Source organism: Callospermophilus lateralis, chromosome 1 (genome assembly GCF_048772815.1).
Source record: "Callospermophilus lateralis isolate mCalLat2 chromosome 1, mCalLat2.hap1, whole genome shotgun sequence".
Taxonomy (NCBI): Eukaryota; Metazoa; Chordata; class Mammalia; order Rodentia; family Sciuridae; genus Callospermophilus; species Callospermophilus lateralis.
The window spans coordinates 46,724,418-46,750,185 of record NC_135305.1 but is presented as its reverse complement, the minus strand read 5'-3'; the positions used below and the strand labels follow the sequence as shown (position 1 = coordinate 46,750,185).

The window sequence follows — 25,768 nt, the reverse complement described above, 5'->3', positions numbered from 1 at the left end:
CTGCATCTAAAATAACTTTGAATTTTCCAAAAGCCAGTACAAAACGGGCAGGCTTGGTGAACTGGAAAGTGCCAGACAGATTACAAGCAAATACCTTTCCTAAAACCGATCTTGACCTGAGTAACCCTGAAGGAGCTTCTGATGTAGTTCCAGGTTCACAGAACAAAATAGAAAACAATTTTCTTGGTGCAAGTGTTCCAGAATCACCCTAGACTGGATCAGAGGGATGTTCTGATTACAAACATGTGGCATGATCATGAGTAGGGTCTGAAGAGGAATGAGGGTAATGGCTTTCTAAGACTGGAAAACATGAGATTGACCAGGCCAAATATGCTAATGTAGACTTTTAGGATAAATGTATGCTATTGAAATATTTTTTATTTGATGTAGTCATTGTGCAGTCAGCCATTCAATCCAAGATCCAGTCACAAAATTATGACCAGCTGAAAAAGTAGCCTAAGAATTCACAGAAATGAAATAAAAATAAAGCAGCAAACAATAGCTAGAAGCCAGTCTTTATAATTCATAATTCCATTTCAGAACATCATGCACTTTTGACAGATAATAGAGAATTCTTTCATTTCACCCTCTTCCCCAAATATTTAATTGTGGCCACATGAAATAAACTATGTTTTGATTGAAGGGAGTCCAGCTTTTGAATGGGCCAAAGATGCTGAGGATTAGGGACAAGTCTAAAATGTCTTTAAGGAATGAGTTTTGTTCATTTTTCGGGGTTTCCAGATTTGCAATGAGCATATTGTCTGTCTCCCACCCTACTTCTAATCCCCAGCCCTTCTTATTCTGACAGCTGAGACTCTTAACTCCTAACTCTAATTCTACTTGACTAGTCTTGTGTGGACCAGTGTTTCAACTGCTGGCTTCACCATAGGGATTTTCTCAGCTCAGCTCTGCCTTTTCTAAGGAAATCAGTTATCTCTGGCCAGAAGGGCTCTCCAGCCTCCTGTCTGACTGTGCATCCTAGGTCTGGAGAGAAGGTGAGGAGCTCTATCTTCCAATTGCCAATTTTTACTTTCTGTTTTCAGCCTCCAGATTCATTTACTCTTGACCTGTGTTTTTGACTCCAGATTCCACAGTTCAATTTTAAAAGATACTGTATGTGTGGATGTAGATTCCTGACTGCGTGGAATGGGCTAGGGGACTCTGTGGTCTACCAACTTTGTGCCCGTTTCTGACTGCAAACTATTTAGGACACTCGTGGGCAGGTGTGCCTCCTATAGTTAGTGTTTCTTTTCTCCAGGCTTTTAAAGTTGCAGTTTCCTTTGCCAGATCAACACATTTCATAAAATAAATTAGAATTTCTTGTTGGTTCTGAGATATTGTTCTTTTAATTTGGGAGGGGCGGGTAAATAGCTTTATGTCTGTAGAGCCCTAGGATTCAAGTGGAAGAGAAGATAAATGCTTCTGATCAATCTGCCACATTTAGGCTGTATTCCATGTATGATTTTGGACCTTGCCCAGAGTGTTTTCAGTGGGATGTTAATAGTTGTTCTTACAAAAAGAAAAATGGAGCACGTTGGGAACAAGGTCATGAAGAAACAGGGTATATAGGGTTGTCATTTCTCCCTCTCTGCACCTTTTGCAGAGCTGAAAACAGAATTATGTTGGTACAGAGCACTAGAGGTTCACAGCCTCTGTGGCCCCTGGGAGCCACTAGGAGAGCCCAGGGAGCAATTTGCCATTTTCAGAGGAAAACAAGAAGTGGTTACTAATTATGCTTTGGATCTGATTTGCTGCTTCTTTCACCTGCTTAAGAAATAAGGATGTTTTAGTTCTTTCATTTAACACATATGAAGAGCCTTTTAGGAAGTGCAATCCTTTTGAAAAATGGATCAAACACTTGAATTCATACAGCATATTAGATATGTTTGTAAATAAACTTAAAATATCAAAAATAAGGAAAGTGCTCTGTGGTCAAGAAAAGTTTGGAAAAAAATGGATCAAACCAAGCTAGACTTATCTATCTATCTATCTATCATCTATCTATCTATCTATCTATCTATCTATCATCTATCTATCTATTTATTATCTATCTATCTATCTATCTATCTATCTATCTATCTATATTATATTTGATTCAGAGTCTTGCTGTGCTGCTTAAGCCAGTCTCAAATTCCTGGGCTCAAGAATCCTCTTGCCTCAGCCCCCTGAATTCTGAGAACTACAGGCATGCATACCTCCCATGGATCAAGCTAGATTTTATTTGCCATAAGAGCTTTGGGATCACTTAATATACTAATATTATTTGGGAATCCATAAAGTAGAGGTATATATAGTATTTCTCCAACCACAGATCCTGTTTTCACCAGGCTAGAACATGAAAATAGCATGAAGGAAATGTGACTCAAGGCAGTTCAATACCTGTCTTAGTTTGGTTTCTTAAGGTTGGTAGTAGACTCTAAGACATAAGTATTTATTATGCAGAATATGAAGAAGTGAGGGCAGATATCTCTTTCTTAGCTGTACTGCCATTCTAGATGTCAGTAGTGCAGCGGTTGGGATATATAGCCTAATCATGATGCCACAGTACTAGTTCAACATAAAGACACTGACAACTCTTCATTCATCCTCTATTTAATTACTCTTCTTAAAAGAGAGATCCCAATGTAATTGGTGTTACCACCATTCAATATGAGATACTCGCTTTAAAACAGAATTTTTGCACACAAACATCTTTGAAAAGGCTGGGGTCTCCCAACACCAATGAATTTATATTCTCTTTAGGCTCTGCTCTCTAATCAGATAGTAGAAAAGGTTAGGGTTCATTTGCAGAAGATAAAATGAATAGTATTCATTTTATTCAGAAAAAAAACAATATGGAGTCATTAAAAAAAAAAAAGCAGGGGGTGGTATAGCAATGTCAGGCAGTGGGAATTTCTGTGATTTTCTTTCGGTACAGAGCCACTAAAAGATACTAAAGAACTACATTAGATTTGATGTATGGGAACCTTCTCCTGGTGGAGGCATGAAGGATGGATTCAAGTAGGTGAAAATGGAGACCCTGAGGAAAAAAATATTGCTACAGTCTAGGGCAAGTAAATGATAAGGAAGAAAGGACCGTCTTCCCCACTTTGAACCTTTAACAGCATATACTGACAACTTACAGGTGACCTTCACCCAATTACTGAGGGCATTGCTCCAATTGTCCTTTTCTCCTGTATTTTTAACATACCACTTGCTTGATTTTTTTCTCCTCTGTGCTCAAACATGCCCCAAACTTTTCTCCTCTAAATCCAACATCTTTCACTCTTTGTTACATTTAATTGTTGAGAGACTTTACAAGTCCCCTTCTCTCATGTCCCAGATTTCTGCACTCTGTGTTAGTCTAATTCCTGCTGCCAATATTTTACTGTACTCTCAAGGTGGTCAGAAAGGATTTCCTTACAAAATGAACCATTACCTCTAACTATAATGCACTAACAAAAGGGGAAAAGCATGGGCCCTTCTTCATGGCTAAAGCTGAGTATTTTGAAATCCTTATTTTAGATCTACCTATTACTGTGACAGTGTGGACCTTGTCTCTATCTCTTTCTATATTCTTACTCTATGGCTTTCTGTGGCCCCATACCCTAGTAGAGTTTTATTCTAATAGGGTATGCTCTAAGTTCAAATTCTCCTATTTCTCCAGACTTTGATCTATTTTTACAGTTTCAACTGTTGCTGACTTACTGATGACTGTCACTATACCGCCAGTCCTAACTTGTCCTTGAGCTTTGTACTAGTATGTTCACTGCCCATTGTTAGAGATCTCCACCTGGATGTCCTGCAGGCATCTCAAACACAACATGTTCAAAACTGAACTCCTCATCTTTCTCCTAAGCCAGTACCTTTTCAGTTATTCTCTTTCTCAATTCCCATCTTAGCTGTCTAATCAGCCACCAAGGCAGGGAATCATCTCTGGTTCTTCCCACTCCCTCATTCCACAGATCAGATCAACAGCTATTATTATTGTTATTTTTTTTAATAGGGCTTGGATTTGTCCACCTCACTCTGTCCTGGTTTGTTGACTCTGTTCTGTTTTAGGAAGATTTTTTACTATCTCTCATCTGACTTCTGAAAAAGTATCTCCTAACTAACCTCCCTGATTTACACTCTTTATATCTAATTCCTAGCATATCACTATTCCCATATATCACTATTCCTAGACTCACCCCTTTGAAACAAAATCACTCCATTCTTTAAAACCTTTTCATCGGTCTCTACCACCTACAGGATGAAATTCCAAGCTCTGACCAAGATCTGGCTCTTGCCTACTTTTTTTTTTTTTCCAGTTCCCTTTAGTCTGAAGCTCTATAATATTCAGATTGGTTTCTTATTACCTGAGAGGAGTGGGTATTTCAGAGCTATACATTACCCCATGAAGTTGGGACCATCTTCCCTCTGCCATCACCTGACTAAGGTCTGTTCATCCTTCAACAACCAACAAAGATGGTTTTCAGATTGGGCTAGGTGTCTTGGTGTGATCACAATCGTCTCATATATACATGTCACTTAAAATATTGTTTCATAATATTTTTTTTTCATATGCTTTAGTCCTTGACAGCAATATATTGAGGACAGAGAATGTGTCTTATTAATTTTTGCTTCACTACCATTTAGCTCAATAACTGGAATCAACAAACAAATGTTGGATGATTAAAAGAAAAAACAAATTAAGGAAACTGAAACAGAGTATAGGGGAAAGATTCTGAAGACCAGAATGTAAACAAGACTTGGTAACTGGTTGGTTAAGATTGTTAGGGGACTGAAGAAAAATAAGCAAAAGTCAAGAGAGTCTTTAGTTTGTAAATGGCAGTGCAAAGAGTATGTTAGCACAAAGCATAAGGGAATACATTTAAAGGGAATATTAATTCTTCCTTTAGGAAATGCTGATTTTGAAATGTTTATGGGAATCCTTTAAGGTGTTCTCTTGGCTCATTTTCTAACAATAGTAAAATAGAGTAGGTACTCAAAAACACCTGTTAAGTAAACTATCATTACAAATTTATTAAAAATAACTATGCTAATAGTTAAATTCTAGAATCTTCTATATCAGCTAATTATATGTGGGTCATTTGTTTTTACTTAAATATCTTTTTTTTCAGGTAGATGAATTTTAAAGATTTTCTTTTCTCCATTGTGTTTAGATATAAAATTTTAAAGGAGAAAAACATTTCTAGGCCGCATAATGTTTTATTTAGTTAAGATTATATAATAAAGATTATAAGATGAAGATTAAATAATAATGGGAAATCATCTCTAGCAAGGAACTGAAACTCCTTTTTTTTTATTCTTTCCGCTGTGCCAAAATGAAAGAAAACCTGCAGGTATTAGTGTTGGTTCCTGATGCCAGATGAATTTTGTTGACTGAGTCAAAGCTCTAGTTAACATCTGCCAGAAAACAAGATATCGTGTAAGGTCTGTACAACTGATTAGACTAATTAATAATCACACCACAATTGTCGGAGAATTTGCCTCTTTGGCAACCAGGTTTGGGCTGATAACATTTCTGAATACTTGCCAGGCTCAAGCTTGTTCACAGTAACGTCTGCCACATAACACAACACTGTCCAAAACCTCTCTTGGACAAGAGCTACCTGGATTCTGTTTGTTGTCCTGCACAAACACTGGAAAACAAAATTCCATTTCCACCCATAAAGAAAAACTCCTGCTTTTCTAATCAACAGCAACTCTTTAGTCAAAGTTGAGGTACACCAGTTGGGAAATTGTTTATAGATTCATGGTGGCAACATATTCTCTTTTGGTGCCTTGACAGATAAATCGACACTCCAAGACCTTTAATGTCACCTATGGCAATAAAAGTTTACTGATGCAGGTTTTGTTATGTCTGTAGTAGAATCCTGTCCACAAAGCAAAGAAGAAGTGTCAAGGTCTTACTGTAATGATTATACCCATATTCCTAGGTACTCTTGAAACTATTGTGGGAATGGTTTAATTGACCACCAGAAGACACAGCCCCCAAGCCAAAATTCTTATGGCTCTAACACAACTGTTTCTCATTTTGTTATTATTTTATGACAAACTTGTTTTTTTTTTTTAACCACTCTCATAAAATGAGCAAAGAGCAAAAAACGACTATCAGCAGAATGTTTGCCCTTCAATATGTTTTGCATGAAATTTGTAATCAACTTCTTCCTGGCTTGCTGCATTCATCATCAAACCATTCTTCATAAGGAGGCTTTAGATTTTTTTGATTGCTTGTAATAAGCTAATAGTGATTTAAGATGCTGGCTGATGGTTTAGAAAGATTATAAAACATCAGTGTCAGCATTAGAGACTTCCTGAAGTACAAGTGGTACAAATTGTCCAAGAGTTAAGCAACAATTATGCCTGAGCAATGAACGAGTTTGGAGACTTAATGATGAAGGGAGTCAACAGAGAAAGATGATCTTATCAACTCTATATCATAACTGAAAAGGCAAATGCTCCCAGAGTGTATTTCAGTTCAATCATGAAAACTTACAAGTAGGTGACACTACCAGGAATCAGTTGGGATAATTTGAGGGGGCTCCTCTAATGGCTTGCCATCAAAACAGCATGCATTAGAGACAGAGCTAAGAAGAGGCAATTTGTACATGATCAAGGCACAACAAAAGAAAATCAAGCAAGTGAAGCAATTTTACCTGACATGCTCAAATCATTATTTTGCTAATTTAGGACAGTTTTTATTGGAAATAATTATAAACCAATATCCTAGTGCTGAGGGTTCAAGGAGTCTTTTTGGGGGTTTTCACATTCCATGATTTTTTTTGTTGTTAGTTAAACCAATTGATACTGTGGCAGGAGATATGTGTAACCCCATGTGGAAAGGACATTTTCTGATTTTACTTGGAGTCCTGTTGGGAATCATTGGAGAACATTTCCTTGTTAGACTTCAAGAGCCCTAAAGCTGAAAACAAAAACAAAAACAAAAGCAGACACTCTCCCCAACAAAAACTAATTGAAAGCACATTATATAAATGTAAATAAATAAACCTTTTTTCTAAAAGAGGGAAAAAATAATCTGTACATTGTCTTTCAAAGTCCCCATTTTTGTGGATGTGCTTTTGTGACCAACTATGATCCTGGGCTGGCTCAGCTGACAATTCATTGTTTCTTGCTCTTCCAGGCTAACCACACTTGTGTTTCTAATCCTGACTTTTTTTGCAAATAGGATAAGTACTTTATGGGTGGTATATTTTCTTGTAGAAGCAATTAGTAGGCATACAGTCTCCTACAACTTAAAATATGTTTTGCAGCAGCACAGTCAAGCTTCAAGCTGCCGGATCAAAATTTATCTTGTCAGGTTCTCTACTTCAATTGCTGGCTCTCACTTCTCTGAGATGCAGTTCTGTTGGTCACATAATAAACTAAGAAGCATCCATCAGTAAATCATACAGGACGGGGGCAGTGTCCATAGCTTTGAGGTATTTGTAAGAATCTGGGGATGAGGATGGAATGTGACAGTCAGCTAACAGCTGAAAAGAGGATCAGAAAGAATCTGTAGTTCTTTTCTCCCTAGTCAACCCACAAAGGGATGTATTCTAGTTAACAAAAGGAGACAAAATGGAAAGGATGAGTGACCCAGTATCTGATGGGAAGGTTAAATGGAGGCTGTCTTCACCTCTGTCAGCTGACTCTCTTGAGACCTGGACCCAAACAGCATTTGCCAGGAAACTTTATATTCCAAACAGTCTCTGGACAGTCTATTCGTGACTTGTAAAAGTGTGGGCAAAATCCATTTATATAAACCCTTGTCTCATCAAAAGAGTTGTGAGACGAAAAAGAAGAAAGAGAGAGATTTTTACGTGAGTTTTCCAAATGCCTTGTGGTTTTCTTCCCTTTCGGGAAGTTGCTTCCTTCTAGCTTAAAACCAAGTGAGAGGGACATTCAAAAGGCCAACTTTGAGAGGTGGACACATGTCTATTGGAATTTCAGGGCATTAGACCTAGTATGAAATACTTGCTGTAGATTCACTTTAAGGAGAGAGAGAGAGAGAGAGAGAGAGAGAGAGAGAGAGAGAGAGAGAGAGAGAGAGAGAGAGCCACGCAAGAGTAAAAGAGAAGACTTTATTGGGAATTAACTGTATTTCCAGCAACAGTGGAACAAGGATGCATGAGTACTTCTGTAGACCAAGTGAGAGTAATTAAGTATAGCAAGCCTAGTGCCAAGTTGAATATCTTCCAAGAGGATGCCTGGAGGGGCAATGTGACCTCCAACAGAGTGGACTGTTAGTTACCAAGGGGCCAAAGAAGGAATCTAAGAGAGGGTATTGCCTTTATCAAGAAAGCTGCAGACAGAATGTCCTGGTGGGGGATCTTTTCAAGGACATTCACAAAAGCACTCATTAAAAAAGGAAGAAGCGGCATGCTATACCTAGAAAGCATATTGCTGAATTGTGCCTGTACCACTCAAGTAAGATCTTTTTTTCTTCAACATACTCTCTGTACCTGATTTGATGCCAACAGAACAAGGAAAAGAAGTGTAGCAAAGCAAAATGGGGAAGAGAGAGAAAACTCCTGCATTCTCCCCACTACTTTAGGCTTTTGAGACAGGCAGCCCTGAACCAGGGGAGAGGAATGATGCGGTTATGACATAGGACTGGACAATTTTAGTACTGATGTATGAAAGTGATTGGCAACCTTTCAAAGCTATGGGATCTATCCAAGATTTTATTCAAGGGGTAGGGAGGAAATACACAGAAGAATCTGAAAGGTTGGGAGGGAAAATATTTATTCTTTGTTGTTACCTTATCAGCTAAATCTACTTAATTTCTAATTAGAAACAGAATTATTATTACATTTGCAGAAGAAAAAAATTATTCAAACCACAGGTCTCTGCTATGCATTAGTTAAACACTCAATTAGTGTAGCACGTTCAATAGACTTGATTCCCAAGCTGAATATTTTTGCCACATCCTTTGGATGAGATTTCTGATGGGAGGGCTTGAAGTGTGTTGGGGAAGGTAAGCCCTCTCCAGGTTCCCAGGTTCCCATCTTCCCACATGCATTGACCAGTGACCCTTGTTTTTAAGCATCTAATTTTAACAACTTTTTTTTTTTTTTTTGGTGGTGCTGTAACAACTAATTTAAACAGCCAAATTTGTAATTACTATAAGTCTTGCCTGAATGAGGATGAGCACATCACTTGATCTCCTTCTGATATCATTTTCTTCTATGTAAAATAAAGGTGCAAATTTTTCTTTCAAATCAAAAGCTATAAAAATCAGAAAGCCAGCATAAATACCTCATGGAAATGACATCCACAACTGCCCTGCAGAAACTCTTTATATCGCCCCATGGTTATAGTGAATGTGTCAACCACTTCATAGCCATAACTTTTTGCAGCATCCAGAATAATCATATTTTCTTTCCATACATTTTGTACTTCACTCTGTATTGCAAAGTAGAAGAATAAGGGTTTTTATTAGCAATGGATTATTTTATGATTTCATAACTCAAGCAGAAACCATATAAATGTCATCTTTTAAAACAGAAATCGGTTCTATTGTGCGATAAAGAATTTCACATGCATTTTTTAAATAAAGACATGTTCTATCCTTTTTTCTCTCAAGACATCAATATAACTGCTTGAGAGTGTGTGTTGCATAAAAATGTATAGAGACACATAGTTTTGAACTTTCCCTTACACAGAAAGAAATTAAATGTATTGCCTATAATAAATATTTTAAAACTTCAATTTGAAAACTGACATTTAAGAATCATGAGTGCTAGTTTCAGCTATTTGGATTCTCATTCATTGAGTCACATTAATTGGCATCTGCTTTGTGCTTAGTTTCTAGCTGCAAGACAGGAATACAAGAATAAATAAATTGTGGTTTCCGCTCTTAAGACACTGCATTCTAATAAGAGAAACAGATTCATAAACAGCTATTAAGTCCTTTATTAGAGGAAAATATGCCAGGTTCTGCACTGATGGAAGGAGTAGCTGTCAGGGCAAGGGGAGAGCTGGATGGTGAGACTTTAAGAGGAGGTTCTGAGCAGTCTTGAGTGAGGTTTGCTGGCTGGAAGAGAGGTGTGTTCTTGGGGGAGCAGCAGACTTGAGTGAAGGCTCCAGCTGCTGTTACTGTGGATCAGATTCCTCCCTCCCTCAGGCGCCAAGTCCCTGGCAATGATTGAGCGTGGCTGGGAGTTCTAGTTCAGGTGCACTCTGCTAATCATTGTGGCTTCAGGGCTTTGTCGTGGCTTAGCTAAGTTTCTCAGAACTGACCTGCCATCTTACGCTTTCTACAGAAATCATCCTTCTTCCTCTCTTTTCATATCAGACCCATTGCAGTCCAGTACAATTCCCAGGGAATGCTAGGCACTCAAAAGATATTTGGTGCAGGATCCAGTAACATGCATCAGGATGCTGTGGTCTGAAGGGCCTCCTGCCTACACCCACATCTGTCCCTTTATCTTTTACCCTTTATCAGGCATCCCCCTTGTTTATCCCTTTTTCAGTTAATCTTGTCTGTGCTTGGAGAAGCCAAACTGACACAGGGAAGGTATTGCACTCACTTTTCCTTTTCCCAAAGGACAAATATAATTTCATAGGTAAAAAGACAAATAATAGCTTCCATTTGTTAATCCAACTGCAAGGTAAAAGAAGCAGTCAGATACATATAATTTTCTGCTTTCACTATACTTGCATATTTATTTGTACATGACTGAGAAGAGGGTTTACTTCAAAATAAAGGTAGCAAATAGAAAGGGCTCAAAAGAAGCACCCTGGAGGAAAGAGACATACAAATTTTCTCTGGGCCTTCATGATCATATAAAAATGATGCCTCCCAGGCACAGTGGTGCATGCCTGTAATCCCAGCAGCTTGGGAGACTGAGGCAGGAGCATTGTGAGTTCAAAGCTAGCCTCAGCAAAAGTGAGGGGCTAAGCAACTCAGTGAGACCCTGTCACTAAATAAAATACAAAATAGGGCTGGGGATGTGACTCAGTCGTTGAGTGCCCCTGAGTTCAATTCCTGGTAATCTCCCAACTCAAAAAAAAAAAAAAAAAAAAAAAAAGATGTTCAATATTCTCAATTTCGTGTGTAGGCTTCTTGTCCAGTTACAAGTATCCTCTCATTTTAATGTACCTAGTTACAAAAGGTACATGAAACTTTAAGCATTTTCCAGAGAAATGTTTCTAGAGAAAGACCAGTTCTGTGGGAAATAGATATTTGAATGCAGGGAGCTAACAGGACAGTGCTTTGGGGATCAACACATATGAGGGAGCAAGGGAAGAAGAACTTGGCAGAGTGAAGAGTTGAACTGCAATGCAGTAGCAAAAGAAGCTCTCGCTAATGCCACCTGGAGTTCTAGAGCGAAGATGACCCTAGTGGCCCAGGTCAAGAAAGGGTACTGAGTCTCAGCGCTCCAGCATGGGCATGTTGGGCCTCTGCAGCAAGAGACAATTTCTGCTGGGACTCAGATGGGAGTCATCATTAGGACAGGAATGAATGGGAAAGGGTGATCTGGGGACATCCAAATCACTAAGACTCATTCTTTTGTGCACAAGCCATTTTTGGGGGGTCCACTATGTGTTGAGAAATGTGTTTGGCACTTGGGGTACCAGAGTGAGCCTTACAAGCTTCCCTTACCTCCATGTATGTCCCTGTTCTCAGATTATAGCCCATCAGGAAGATGAACAACCAAGGTTTGTGTGTGCTGGGTGACAAGAGTGAGGACATAGACACTATTCTAGCTACTCATGGTAGGAGAAAATAACCTAGTCAAATGTGTCCAGAAAGTCCTCCCAGAAGAAGAAGCACTTAAACTAATGAGGGGGCATGGAGGTGACACAGGTGAAGGGGTGGGGAGAGTAGGATCCAAGAAGAGGGAACAGTGGTTTCAAAGGCCTGAAAGCATGGTGTGCTTGAGAAGCAGCACATGTTTAGCCTGACTGAACTCAGTGTGTGTGTGTGTGTGTGTGTGTGTGTGTGTGTGTGTAGGCATATGTGTGCATGTGCTCTGGGAACGAAGGAAAAATGGATAATTCTAGAGAAGAAGGCAGTTATCAGTCTTGCAAGTTTATGATGGGGGTTGAGATTTATGTTCTGTCTTTACTTGCTATTATCCCTTTCTACCATCTTACTATTTTTCTGCTTCCTTCCTTTTGTTCTTACTCTGTTGGAAAAGACTGATGAGCACCAGCAAAGCTCTGGTGGCAGGCAAAGTCTTTGATGCAGGGTCTGGCACATAGCAAATGCTGAAGAAATGTTAGCTGGAATGAGTGGATTGTGAGTTAATACCCTAAATATAAGCAGGAGCTATGAATGCTCCAGTTGCTCCAAGGAGCTGCAGTCAAAGCAGTGGAGCTACCAGAGTCAAGAAGGAATTGCAATCTCAGCTGGAAGCCCTCAGATAACATTAAAGGGGCTCCAATTCATAACCCATACCAAAAATGATCAGAGTCCCCTTTCCTGGTCCCCAGTAAACGTTAGCCCTTCAGCGACCTCAGTTTTTTTAAATGGCTCAACTCATTTTAAGTTATCTTAAATCCTGCTGAGTTCAAGATGCTGAATTTGAAGGTTTAATATCAGTCACTTTCAACCAGTTCTCCCCTTTTGGTATCATAGAAGATATAAAGTTTCCAGAAAAGAGAGGGGTAATGTGCTCAGTGCTGGGAAAAGCTAGGTATACTCAACACAGACACAAAAATAAATCTTAACTCCTTACATATCAAAAGGACAGTTTCCTGCCTGCCCAGTTTCCCACTATGCCCCTGAACCATGACTGTGCAATTGGCTGCAGACTTGGGCTGCTGGTGGACTCTCCTCGCTTGAGCAAGAGCAGCTGGTTCTCTGACCTACAGATGTGGTTTTTCTTTTTTGTTCTGCAGTTTCTATTCAGTGGTGAGAAGAATTTATTATCTTCTTCTGGTCAGAAGACCCTAACTCCTTTCATTCATGAATGTCCAACTACAGGGAAAAAGACAATGATACTACTGCAAAGATATTAAAAAAAAAAAAAAAAAAAGCAATTGTCTTCAAAAAAGCCACTCCTTCCCAAAGGACTCTTTGATATTGGCAATTTCATTTGTGGTTTTAGCCTGAACCTGAAGAAAAGAAAGCCTTTTTATATAGCCTAGAAAGGCATATAAAAACTTGATGGGTAAATGATACTTGAAGAGGTTTCTCTCTTATATGCCTTAGTTCTTAATTTTGCATGGTTCAGCATCCCTTTTTCTTTTATAAACTCAATGCAAATTATTTGCAACACATTTGTGGGCTATGGTTTCATTTTTCCAGGAATAATTATAAATGATTTGAAATCATAATCTCTAAGTATATAATCTTTTTTGATCATCATGAAGGTGTTCTTTTTGGAACCTTTTCCAACAGGGATCAAAATCAGAATTATGAAGTTCACATAGCCAAGAAGAAACGGGCTTACCTGTGTTAAGAAATGCACTCCGTCCACTGGTAGATGGAATCCAATTCCCAAAGTTTTGATGATCACTAGGATATTGAGTAAATTTTCCCTGAATGAAATGATCAGAATTCCAAAGTCACAAACCATAATTACAGCTTAGGTGTTTGTTAATTACCCCCCAAAATCAAGCAGAATCCTTTGAGAATCAGATAACTGGCATCCAGGACCAAATTCCCATTTTACAGATTTGATGTGTATTAGGGGATTTTGTGGATTGAGTTTGGTGTCAGTGGACAGGTTTTGATCTGTATCAAATTTAAATTTGAATAATGAAGAGTCCTGTTGTGATTAGATATAAAAATATTTTGAAATATTTAAAACCAGGCTTTAAATCTTAGTTTAAATGATGAAGTGTTATTTAAGTAAATGTCTTGATAAAACTTAGCCATTATCAATATCACCTTTTAAAAAATTTTAAATATCAATGACAATTACTGTCACAGCAGTTTACCTTTTCAAAACCTTGTGAATAATTTGCAGGTGGTTGGAATTAAGCCACTGAACACCACCAACAACCAATACAGTCTGGCCAGTATTCTCTAGGGGACGTGATCTGAAATCCAGAAAGAAAAACAACACATGTTGCTTTAAAACAGATGGTAAACATTTTAACTGCATTGCCTCACATTTCATTGAACCATGTCTGGCTTCCTGATCACAGGACCTTCTTGTCATTTGCAACTCGTTTTCAGCCACATTACTGAGTATCTAAGCCTTTCAGCACATTTGATATACAGTGAGCAATTATGACTGCTAGTAAAACATCAGGACATTGTGGCCTTGTGCCATTCATAATAGTTCCATTGTACCTTTGCAGGAGATGTTCAAGTGCTTTCTCAAATGTTGGTCTCAGTGAAGGACTTATCCAAAACTGGGGGTAGTAGGAGTAACTAACCAATGTCTTCCCACCATTGACATTGGGATACAATTTAGTTCCATGCACCTTCTGCCATTCCTGGAGCGTTTCATTTAGTCTTTCAATCAGATAGTACATGATCCCTCTGTTGGTTGAATCACCAATGAAAAGAATCTATAAAGAAAAAGATATTTGTTTCCAAATTGCATGTTTACATGCTATAAGATAGTCTTAAATAACTAATTTTTGAATATTCATAAAATCACATGTCTAATCAAAGGACAGCCCTTCAAAAATAACATTTATTGGAACAAGATTTATCATATCCTCACCCAACCTGTTCCTTTTCCTCTCTTCTATATTATTAGTAATGATATCCTCTAATTGTTGACTCAATAATGCATAAAACTTTTCTCTCCATGCTAATTTCATTTTTTTTAATCTCCCATATGTTCATTGCTTTTTTATCTACTCATTTAACAAGGCTTGTTGATTCTAAAGATGCTTGAAATATTTTAGTGCTCAGGATTTTTCAATATGTTTTGTAGATGTAAAAACAGAGAATCTGCAGAGGTAGCTAGCCCTAGAGGTCATGTTATTACTTGAAAAAAAAAAAAAAAGAAGACTAGAATCTGATTTTCTGCACATCATGCCATGTCCCAGGTTGTATAGCCCAGTGCCCTTTGCTCCCCAGGAAAGTCTCCCACATCCATCACCTCCTTTCCATCCCACCAGCCTTCTTTGGGCTCTCTCTGTCTCTGAGCTACACTATTGCAGCACTCTCCTGAGCAGTCTTCCTTCTTGGACAGTGGCTGCCTTCTAATTTATTCAACACACAGTATTGCTGAGATAAATTTTTAAATATCTAGTTCTGCTTATCTTATTTGCAGGTTCAAAATTTATATTGGCTTCCACACCCTAAAGAATCAAGTCTGAACTATTTAAGTTCAGCTAACAGTTACTGAAGTTTTATTGCATGTCATGCTCTGAGATTTCCACAGATGAGGAATTTGAGACTCAGGAAGACTGAGGTCATAAATCTAGTAAATGGTGAACACAGGACTCACACCCAGGTCCTTTGACTCTGTGCAGGGGCAACGGCTCTTCCTTTCAATGTGTCTCCTCATGTAAGCATGACACACTCCTACTTTTGCACTGAACATGATTTGCACTCAACAACATCTGTTTTTCCTTGTGTTAATCCATCTGCCTTGAACGTTCCTCCCTCTGCAATTCCACCTGTCAACCTCCAGACCCAACACCAGCATCACCTCTACCAAAAGGCCCAGGGCCCTTAGCCTGAATTACCTTCTCAGGCCTCTGTGATTCCATTAAATTTTTACTTCCATTATAGATTGAATCAATGTCTACATGAAATTATGGCTATTTGTATCTGCATCTTTTTTTTCTCATGTCTTATCAAAGAATAATTGAGATCAGGGTTACCTTCTCATTCTATTTCTTTATAGTACCATATGTGCCCTTTAAAAACAGTGAATTGAAAGTAAAAGGGGATTTTTTTCCATGGACAATATTTGAATATTTTTGGATAAGTCTGAGTTTATTCTTGATTTTTTTCTCTTTCGTTTTTCATTGGTCATGCACATATTTTATTCTAATTTTAACAGCCAGAACTGCCATCATTTCTCAGGAATTTCTGCGTTTGTTCATCCAAAGTGAATTTGGTAAGAATCTGCAAAGGTTTATTCTTTCCAAGGTAAGTGTATCAAAATAGTTGTATGAAGAAATCCAGAAAGTTTCTCCAATTTGCCTTTCAGTGCCAATACTCTTACCATAAACCTGGTCAAAATTAACTGAATAATATGCCAAGGCCCACACCAAATCTCTTAGTCAAGTGGGGCATGTGGGGCAATAAAATTTCAGTACAATAAAATAATTCGGGAAATGAATTGCTTCTTAACTAGATTTAACTTGTAACTGTTCTTCTGGACTAGATTTCTGATTTTTAAACAGGAATATCGAATCATCATGAATACTCTTAATTTGGATACTAAAGATTATGCAAATCCACTTGTACTAGTTTACTAGTGCTGTCATTACACAGACTCAGTGCTTCAACAACAGATATTTAATTTCTCACATTTCTGGGGGCTAGAAATCTAAGATCAAGTGATTGGCAGGGCTGATTCCTTCAAAGGGTCTCTCTGGCTTGTCTTCTCTCTGTCTTGCATGGTCTTACCCTGTGTGAGTCTGTGTCCTAATCACTTCTATTAAAGACTCTAGTCATATTAGATTAGGTGGACTCCACCCAGATAATCTCATTTTACCTCATTCACCTCTTTAAAGGCCCTATCTCTATAGACATTTTCTGAGGTACTAGGAAGTTAGAACTCACAACTTACGAATTTGGCAGAAAGGAAGCCACTCCGACCATGATACCAGTAAAGGACCCTCAAGATCTAGCTTTAAACCAAGTCACGCCTAAGGACTTTTCTTTGGACTTCTCTTTATTTTGGTATCAAGGTCCATTTCCTAAATATCTATATTATGGGCTACCGAGAGACACAGAGGTTTAGAAAAATCAAAGTAGTGGCATGTTACTGAGAGAAAAACAATGACAAAACTTGTAGATTCCCAGTCTTTTTGTGTGGTTAGCTCTGAAGATGTGACCCGCCAGAGCTGATCAGAGACAAAACAACTGTGTTTCAGAATTCTAAGGTACTATTCTTTATTACCTAGAAAATCTTAGACAAATGGTATGGCTTCTCCAGGGTATAATTTCCTCATGTGTAAAATGGAGAAAAACAGCACCACCTCAGAAGATTTACATGAGACTTTAAATACTTATCCTGTTGCTGGCACACAATAAGCACATAATGGATGTGAGCTGGCATTCAGGCACTAGAGAAGCCAGCAGCATTTTTTGAGGGTGCCTTGCAGTGCCTCGTGAAGCACTTTGAATTCTTCAGTCCATTCAGAGAAAATGATGTGGAAGATGAAAATAACTGAGTTACCACAGTCTTCCGCCTCCATCACCAAGCTGTTACTACTGACCCAAGCTGCTACTATTGTAGAGGGCTGCTGCAGAAACCAAGGTTCTGGATGGAGGACTGAAAGAGAAACTGTTACCTGAGCAAACCATCATGCTCAGAGGAGGTCTCTGGGGCTACCCCACCGCGCATCTGTGACCAATAAGAGCTACACAGATGCCAGGAGCTTCACCACCATCATTTGCAAAACAAATTCTGTTATACAGCAAGTATCTTGATAGCATTTTTTAATTCAGTCAACATAGATTTGGGAAGACCATTTTCTTTCTTTCTTTTTTTTTTTTACATTTATTCTTTAGTTGTAGGTGGACACAATACCTTTATTTAATTTTTATATGGTGCTGGTGATCCAAGTCAGTGCCTCAGGCATGTTAGGCAAGCACTTTTCCTCTGAGCCACCACCCCAGCCCCAGGGGAAGATCATTTTCTACAGGGACTATCTAATCTCATTGCCTTTCCATTCATGAAAGTTGAAAATAATAAAAGCATAGATAAAATAAATGAAGTTATGGTATTAAATTGATTGTTCTATCAGTGAAGCAGATTTTCTAAGAGGTTAACTGGTATTCCTAACTAAAAGATTGCTAACATCAAAATGCCAGCCCTTTTAAACATACAACACAGAATTTAAAATTAATATCATAAATTAAAGAGTGGTTCTTTTCAGTCACATAGTTGATTTTCGGCCTTTTATATCTTTTAGATCATTCAGATTTCTTGAAATTTATTAAAAGGAAAATGTGCAGACTATTTGTTTTAGAGGACAAATTCTATTTCAAAATCCCTAAATTATAACAAATATTTATGACTATCCATACAATTAATAAATGTCTTTTCCTCTTTCCTCTGAAATTTATTTCCTTAGATTAGCTTATACAGGTATTGGTGGGCACAAGCAATTGGAGATGGAAAAAAAAAGATCATTAAATACAAATAGTAAGAATATTATTTGTTTTTTCTTTTTATGGAGTAAAAATAACTTCACTGAATGTTTAAATCAAAAGTTCCCAAAGTTTTGGTTGTGTCTTTATCAACAAATACTATTTCTAACTATTATTTGTGTCAGGAAACCATTTCTTTAAGAATAGAAGTCCTTTTATGCATCACAGGGATTTTAAATTATTTCCCTCCTCTTTCTCTTTCTTCAGCATAGGTTGCATTTAATCTGTATAGAAATGTAAGCATCCTATGGCCCAATAAAATACATGAGGTTGACAACACAGGGCTCACCCAGCTTAGCAGGAACCCACAGAAATATCCAAGAGGGGAAGTCCCACAGGAGAGCAAGAGGTGCTATCATCCATTAGCGCAGGTAATGCCTGCTGACTGGTGAGCACTCACAGGGTATAAATAAAGAAGATAAAAGTGCAGCAAGAAGTCTTGTTCATCATCACATCTATCTCAGGGCCAAGCATAGCACCTGTGTTGAGAAAGCTTCATGGCGGTGCTGAGGAACCCCAGGATTGAGAAGAACTGCTCTCATAAGATAGACACCCATTTCTAAAGGAGACAAGGGTTGTCCAACTGTAACATGAAGCCCTGGCAGATCAGATCACTAATGATATTTAAGTAATGACAAAAATCCAGTTCAACAAAGCATCTCTCCATGCCATGTGATTTGGCTACAATGAATGTATTCCAATCGTGCATTTTAATTAAATTGCCTGTAGATGGGCAGCCAAATTGCTGTTTGTGGGTAAAAACAAATGTGAGATTGAAATTTAAGCAAATCACCTTCAAACACAAAATTTGACCACAGAGAAAATCAAGCAACTATATAATGCCAGTTAAACATGGTTCTTCTAGCTGTTAGAACTGAACTGCTTATGTCACCATTTTGTCTGTCTTGTGGGTATATTTACTGAATGCTGAAGGAGGGCACCAAGTATGAGTCATCCTCTCCTGGGGAGTGTGAGAGGTGCATTCCCTTCTTTTATCCTGCCCTGATTATTGAAAGCGACAGCAATAATAAATTAAGTAGCCATAATGGAATTCACATTACTCACAATATATTATTATAAATTAGCCACACTTCAAAATTTAAACACCTTTAGGTCTAAGACACTACTTAGCATGAAAACATTACTTAAAAATTTAAGTTACATTTCCTGTTTTAACAGCTGAGTTCAAGTACTTTCAGTAAACATTGCCTTTTATATTTCCCTTTCTTAATTGCACTCTTCTTTCAGATATTTTATTACTGGTTTAAATTCTGAACTGTTTTACACTGACAAACAAAATAAGGGCTTGTTTCATTCAGTTGGGTTACATGATATAGTTGCTTGATTTTCAGCAGTAAATTTGATTGTCATATTTCTAAACTATTTCCTACGTATTTCACACTGTGATTGTAAAGGTGGGCTCTGACAAATTTTTATCAATGTTCCATTCATACTTTTAAAAAGAGGGTATCTATTTAGAGAAAAGTGTGAACATATAATTGGAATCCTAGCTTTTGATTCAACGGATTTTGCTTTGACTCAACACAGAATCGCAAAACTTAAACATATTTATAAAAAACTATAAGTGAGTCACATCCTGTTTGGATAAAGCTAGAGTTGAAAAGGGGTCTCACATGTACCTGCCCTCCATAATGCTCAAGTGTGCTACAGGAATGAATTGTACAAATGCTCCAAGGAGAAAGGTGGCTTTGTCTTTTCACTCAAGAGCTTGATCCGTCTTTCCTTCTGTTAACACTGCTGAAATGAAGGAAATGACTAAGGTGCAGAAAGTTCAGTGCTGCTCACAGGTCTTTAAGTGCAGTGAGGTTCCTGGTCAAAGTTACTGGAAACCTGACCCCCTTTTCAAATCTCAACTGGTTTGTGTCTTGTTCCTTCCTTGCAGGTGGGCTTGTATTTTCAAGCATAGTCTTGGCATTCATCAATGTAAAACAGTAGGAAAAAGATGGAATGGGTCATAATAACAACTTAAGGAAACCTGACAGAGAGAAATGACTACTTGGAGATTCTAAAGAAAGCAGAATGCTATTTGAAGGCCTAACTTTTCAATAGTTCTCCCTGGACCTGTCAAATTCTGTTGCCTTTACATTTGATTCTTTGGAGAAAAATAACTCAGTTTAATATGTTCCCTCAAAATGAAGCTTGCCAAATTTAGGATTGACATTAAAGATCTGTTTTCTCCTTTTTGCAGCACAATAGGTTTGAACTACTTATTCATGGCAAGAATGACATTTCTGGATGCTCATGATTATATGTCTTAGTTTTCCATTTTTTTGTATTACTTTAAATTTTTTTTATTTTTTAAATAAATGATAGCAGAATACATTATGATTCATAATACACATATAGAGCACAGTTTTTCATATCTCTGGTTGTAAATAAAGTATATTCACCCCAATTCATGTCTTCATACATGTACTTTGGATAATAATGACCATCATATTCCACCATCATTGCTAACTTTCTGTATTACTTTTAAGTCCTACAGGTTAGTAGAGCTTTTAGAAATTATGTGTTTAATATGACCCTATTTTTATATGACCCAAGATGTGTAAATTGGAGACCTGAAAAAAATGAGAACTTTAGCGCCATTGCCAATGCCTTTCTCACCTGGTTGAATCATTCCCCTTTATCCCACTAAAGGAAGTAAAAAGCACTAGCCTTGAGGAATGGGATTCTCACAGCATGCTCTTGGGAAAAATGGAGATCACTACTTTTCTAGTTCAATTAAGCTATTTCAAAAGAACAGATTCATAGATGACCTTGAAGTACAAAGTACCCAGTCATCTTCTTTCTGGCAACTTCTCCAAACCCTTCTGGTCTGATTCTGGGGACTGCCTCCTACTGTGGCAATCATCATGCTGTTTTGCAATGGTTACTTCTCTCATTTGTCTTCTTCCACTAGAAAAATAGCATCTGGAAAAATGCTGTACACTCCTGGGATAGCTTCTTACTTCAAAAAACATTAGATAAATGAACGAAGTGACATCACGAAAGTTTCCTGTCTTAGAACTTCAAGTGATGGGAGGACTCGACTATGTGATAACATTACGGGTAACTGATAGCAGCAATATATCTGGCATGGGGAAGCATAGTAAATCTGATGAGTTTGGTGAATAAAAATAATCACTTTGTTGGTGAGATGGAGAACTATAGCTCAGAATCATCCATTCTGATTGCCTGTCTGAACCTCTTCCTACTTCATAACTACCTCATTGTCCTTATGTACATGTTAAGTGAATTTTGCTAAAGTAATATATTACTTTTATTGAATATTTGACATGGTAGGAACAGATACAAAAAAAGTCAGCATACAATACATTTAAAAAGAAAAACATTTGTATTACTTTTTCTTACATTTATGTAATTGTTATGCCTTAAGATTTATTTGTCTTTAGAATAGTATGGTAATTATTAAAATTCTGACTAGGATGAGAACTTATTTGTCTTAGTAATCAGGCATGAAAATTAAGGAGTACTTAGTGTATTTTTATTATTCTAATGGAAAGTAAAAAACAAATAAACTGGGAAACCTTTTGCTTACCTACTCCAGTTAATATACGGAGCTTACCTAAACCAAGTGCTATAACATAGCTGCAGCTTTGAATGTTTATAATTATCTCTACTTTATGAGCCTTATTAATGTAGGCATCTGACTATATTACCAAATCCTGTGGCTCAAAGTGAAATATCTTTCTCAGGATCTCCCTCTTTTGCATTTCCACTAGCTCTGTGCTAGTCATGATTTAGACAGTCCTTTAAAATATAGATTTTTGTTTTTATTGGTTGATTTATGGATTGATGACAGTGCTGGGAATTGAACCCTGAGTCTCATGCTAGCAATAGACAGTGTTCTATCCCTGAGCTATACCTCCAACCCTAACATATACAGTTTTAGTTTAAGAAAACAATGTTCACATATTGTGAAAATGAAAACACACATAAAAATATCTCTGCTCTCCTCTCCAGTCAAGCTCTATTACCCAAGCTGCTTTCGTGGGCATGTGATCTGGACAGTCTCACAGGACTTGTGCTTGGAAGAGTTCTGTGCTTGGTTTATTGTCCCACCATTGCACTGGGATTCTTAATAATGTTTTAACACAGGGTCCTATATTTCATTTTGTACCCTACCCCTCCTCCACTCCTCTCCACCTATTGCATTCACTCTTATCAATTTGTGACTTCCAGAAATTCTCTGTGGAGGCAAGCATGTTTGTTTGTATGCATTAGGTTTTACATCAATGGGATTATTCTATAGAATAATTATTCTATATTCTATATCTTGATTATTATTATTATATCTAGGTTATTCTATATCTTGCTTTGTTGCATGTTGGAACTTTTCCATAAACAGCCTCAGTCTCCCTAGCATCCATTTCCTTCTTAGGCAGTTTCCCTTCTGCTAAGGGAAGATCTTTCTAGTCCTGGTTATGCCACTCTTCTGTTAAAAGGGGACAATGCTTCTCTGTTTATATATAAAATAAATTAGAATCTTGGAAAACAAATCAGATTCGTAGGACCAGTGCCAGTGTTTTGGAAAATGTGAGTGTCTGAGCACACAGGTCTCAAGGAAGAGTCTGGACTAGGTGAAGTAATACAATTAGCACTATCTGTTAAGCAGGAAGCTGGTTGGTCTCTGCTGGAGTCACCTAATCTGAGCATAGGAGACTATTGACTTTGCAACAACCAATGTTTATTGCTAACAAGTAGAAAAAAAATGATCCATCCTCCTTACCATTATCTTTATTTTATTAATTAATTAATTAATTAATTAATTAATTTAGTGGTGCTGGGAATTGTACCCAGGTCCTTGTTGCGTGTGAGGCAAGCACTCTATCAAATGAGCTATACCCCCAGTCCCTTACCATTATCTTGTATAGTTGTTAAAAATCAGCTAAGTCCAAAAGGACTTAAAAAGAACATAATTCAGGGGCATAGCCACATAAATGTTTATAGCAGCACAATTCACAATAGCCAAACTGTGGAACCAACCTAGATGCCCTTCCGTAGATGAATGGATAAAAAAATGTGACAAATATACATAATGGAATATTACTCAGCAATAAAAGAGAACAAAATCATGGCATTTGTGGGTAAATGGATGGAGTTAGAGAAGATAATGCTAACTGAAGTTAGCCAGTCCCCAAAAAACAAATGCTGAATGTTTTCTTTGAATTAACGAGGCTGATTCATAGTGGGATAGGGAGAGGGAGCATGGGAGAAATGGACGAACTCTAGATAGGGCAGAGGGGTTGGAGGGGAAGGGAGGGGATCATTACTATACAAAGTACATGTGTGAAGACACGAATTGATGTGAATATACTATGTATACAACCAGAGATATGAAAAATTGTGCTCTATATATGTAATAAGAATTATAATGCATTGTGCTGTCATATATTACTAACAATACATAAAAAAAGAAATTACTATAGACAGTGATATGGACTGAATTCTTATGTCCCCTCTAAATTCATGTGTTGAACTAGTAACTCACAGTGTGACCATATCAAGAGGTGAAAGCTCAGGAGGTAATTATGTTTATTTAGATGGATCATGAGCCTCCACCATGAAGTTGTGTCCTTATAAAAGAAAGAAACCAAAGCTCTTTCTCTTTTTACTGCATGAAGACTACAGGAAGGCAGTCACCAGAAACCAGGAAGAGGACTCTTACCAGCACCTGCCCACCCTGGCATCCTGATCTCAGACCAATATCCAGAGCTGTAGGACATATATATATATATTTGTTTTTGAGCTACCCAGTTTATGGTATTTTATTAAAGCATTCCCAGCTAAGACAGGAAAGAAGGCTTTTAGCTTTCTATAAAATAAATTAATCCATAGTAGAGGCTTAAACATAAGTAGCTCATGTTTACTTATTATTTTACAGATGAAGAAAATGAGCTGAGAAACAATATGTATCCCATCCCAAACCACAGAATTTAGCAATAAACTTAATATCTACTGCTTTTCAGGTTAATAAACTGTGACATCTTCTTGGAATTTTACTGAATACTCTAAATTCTGAGGTCAGAATGGTATTCTGAGTTTAGAGACATCTGGTCGGTGTGGCAACAGTAATTGTCATGGCTTCTAGTGCTGTGCTTCTAAGCTATGAAGAGTGGATGTCCAAGCTGGGGGTTCAAAGTGCCTGAGTCACAGTCATTCCCACGCTTCTGCAGTGACTGTGAATTACCCAATCTCTCAGAACTTGGATTTTCTAAGAAAAATTATTACTAATATTATTCTACTAATAATATTAATATGTTATTGTTACAGAGTTACAGGAGTAAAAAAGATTTTAATTCATTCATTTACTCAACCAATATTTATTTATTTGTTGGTGTTGCAGTTTAAACCCAGACAGAACCTTGCACAAGCTAAGCATATGCTCTAGCACTGATTAAATCCTCAGCCTTACAAATATTGACGGATGATTATGTATCAACAATTGTGCTTAGCAATCAGATTATAGCAATGAATCAAATACATTCCCTGCCTTCATGAAGCTTACAGTCGGTTGGGATTTAAGGTATAAGAAGGTTAGCCACATCGTTCCCCACATAGAATCAATGCTCAGTTAATATTACTGATGGCAACATAGGTTTCTAAGTAATTGTTTTCCTTTTTTTCCCTTTTGTACAAATTAATATTGCTGCTTTATCAGTAGAGATATCCTTAATTGTAAAAACTGGGGGCATTTCTATTGAAATCATGAAGAAGATATCTATCTTCCTGTTGTGCCCCTCCCTTTCTGTCATGCTTCTTAAACCAGTTGCTAGCAGAAAATTTGGCAAATATTCTATCCACAGGGTTTTTTTTTTGGGGGGGGGGGAGGGTGACCAGTGGCAATTAAATATAGACCCATATCTCCAACACTTCTTAAATATTTATTTAAAGCTACAGTTTTACCAAGTTGTTTAGGGCCTCAGTAAGTTGCTGAGGCTGGTTTTGAATTCATGATCCTCCTGCTTCAGCCATCCTCATTGCTAGGATTACAGGTGTGCACCTTCACACCCTGCCTCTAGGTTTTTTGTTTTTTGTTTTTTTAATGTATAAATATAATTTTGTAAAAGTCAGCTTTTGAAATCATGCCCATGTGTGAGATCTTACACACAGTGTATAAGGAAATGTTCATCTAATAAAAAGTACTTGAAAAATCTGGTGAAGATTACTTACTTGGTGTTATTAAGCAAGCATCTCAGTCTATGAGCCCGTTTTGCATGTCCGAGAGTTCTGCCGGACTCTACCTAGTCAGAGCATGCCTAGCAAGAAGACAATGCATGTCCAAGAAATCAGCTTAGAAGCCTCACTAAAGGGAAAATCAGTCTAGTGAGGTCCATGTGAGACCTGCCCAGGAATGTGAAAGAAGATCAGCAAGGTTAGAGGGTAAAAACAATTTGCCATGCACTTGGTAAGTTCTATAAGAAGTTCGTCTTGCATGCATTTGATTTCTTGAGCTGAGCTACAGATGTCTGTCTTAACAGCAGTGCCCCAAGTGCTGCGGTTGACAAG

The 25,768-nt window shown here is 37.6% G+C and overlaps 1 protein-coding gene across 1 annotated transcript in view; it reads right to left on the bottom strand.

Annotated features, from left to right (window-relative positions):
* Positions 1–25,768, bottom strand: part of Cped1 (cadherin like and PC-esterase domain containing 1) — a 248,540-nt gene that overhangs the window by 9,372 nt on the left and 213,400 nt on the right. The window contains exons 19-22 of the mRNA XM_077110288.1: positions 14,237–14,457; positions 13,879–13,980; positions 13,389–13,476; positions 9,244–9,390 (exon numbers count right to left, since the gene is read on the bottom strand). Of these exons, the coding sequence (XP_076966403.1) occupies positions 9,244–9,390; positions 13,389–13,476; positions 13,879–13,980; positions 14,237–14,457 (558 nt within the window). The remainder of the gene's footprint in view (positions 1–9,243; positions 9,391–13,388; positions 13,477–13,878; positions 13,981–14,236; positions 14,458–25,768) is intronic.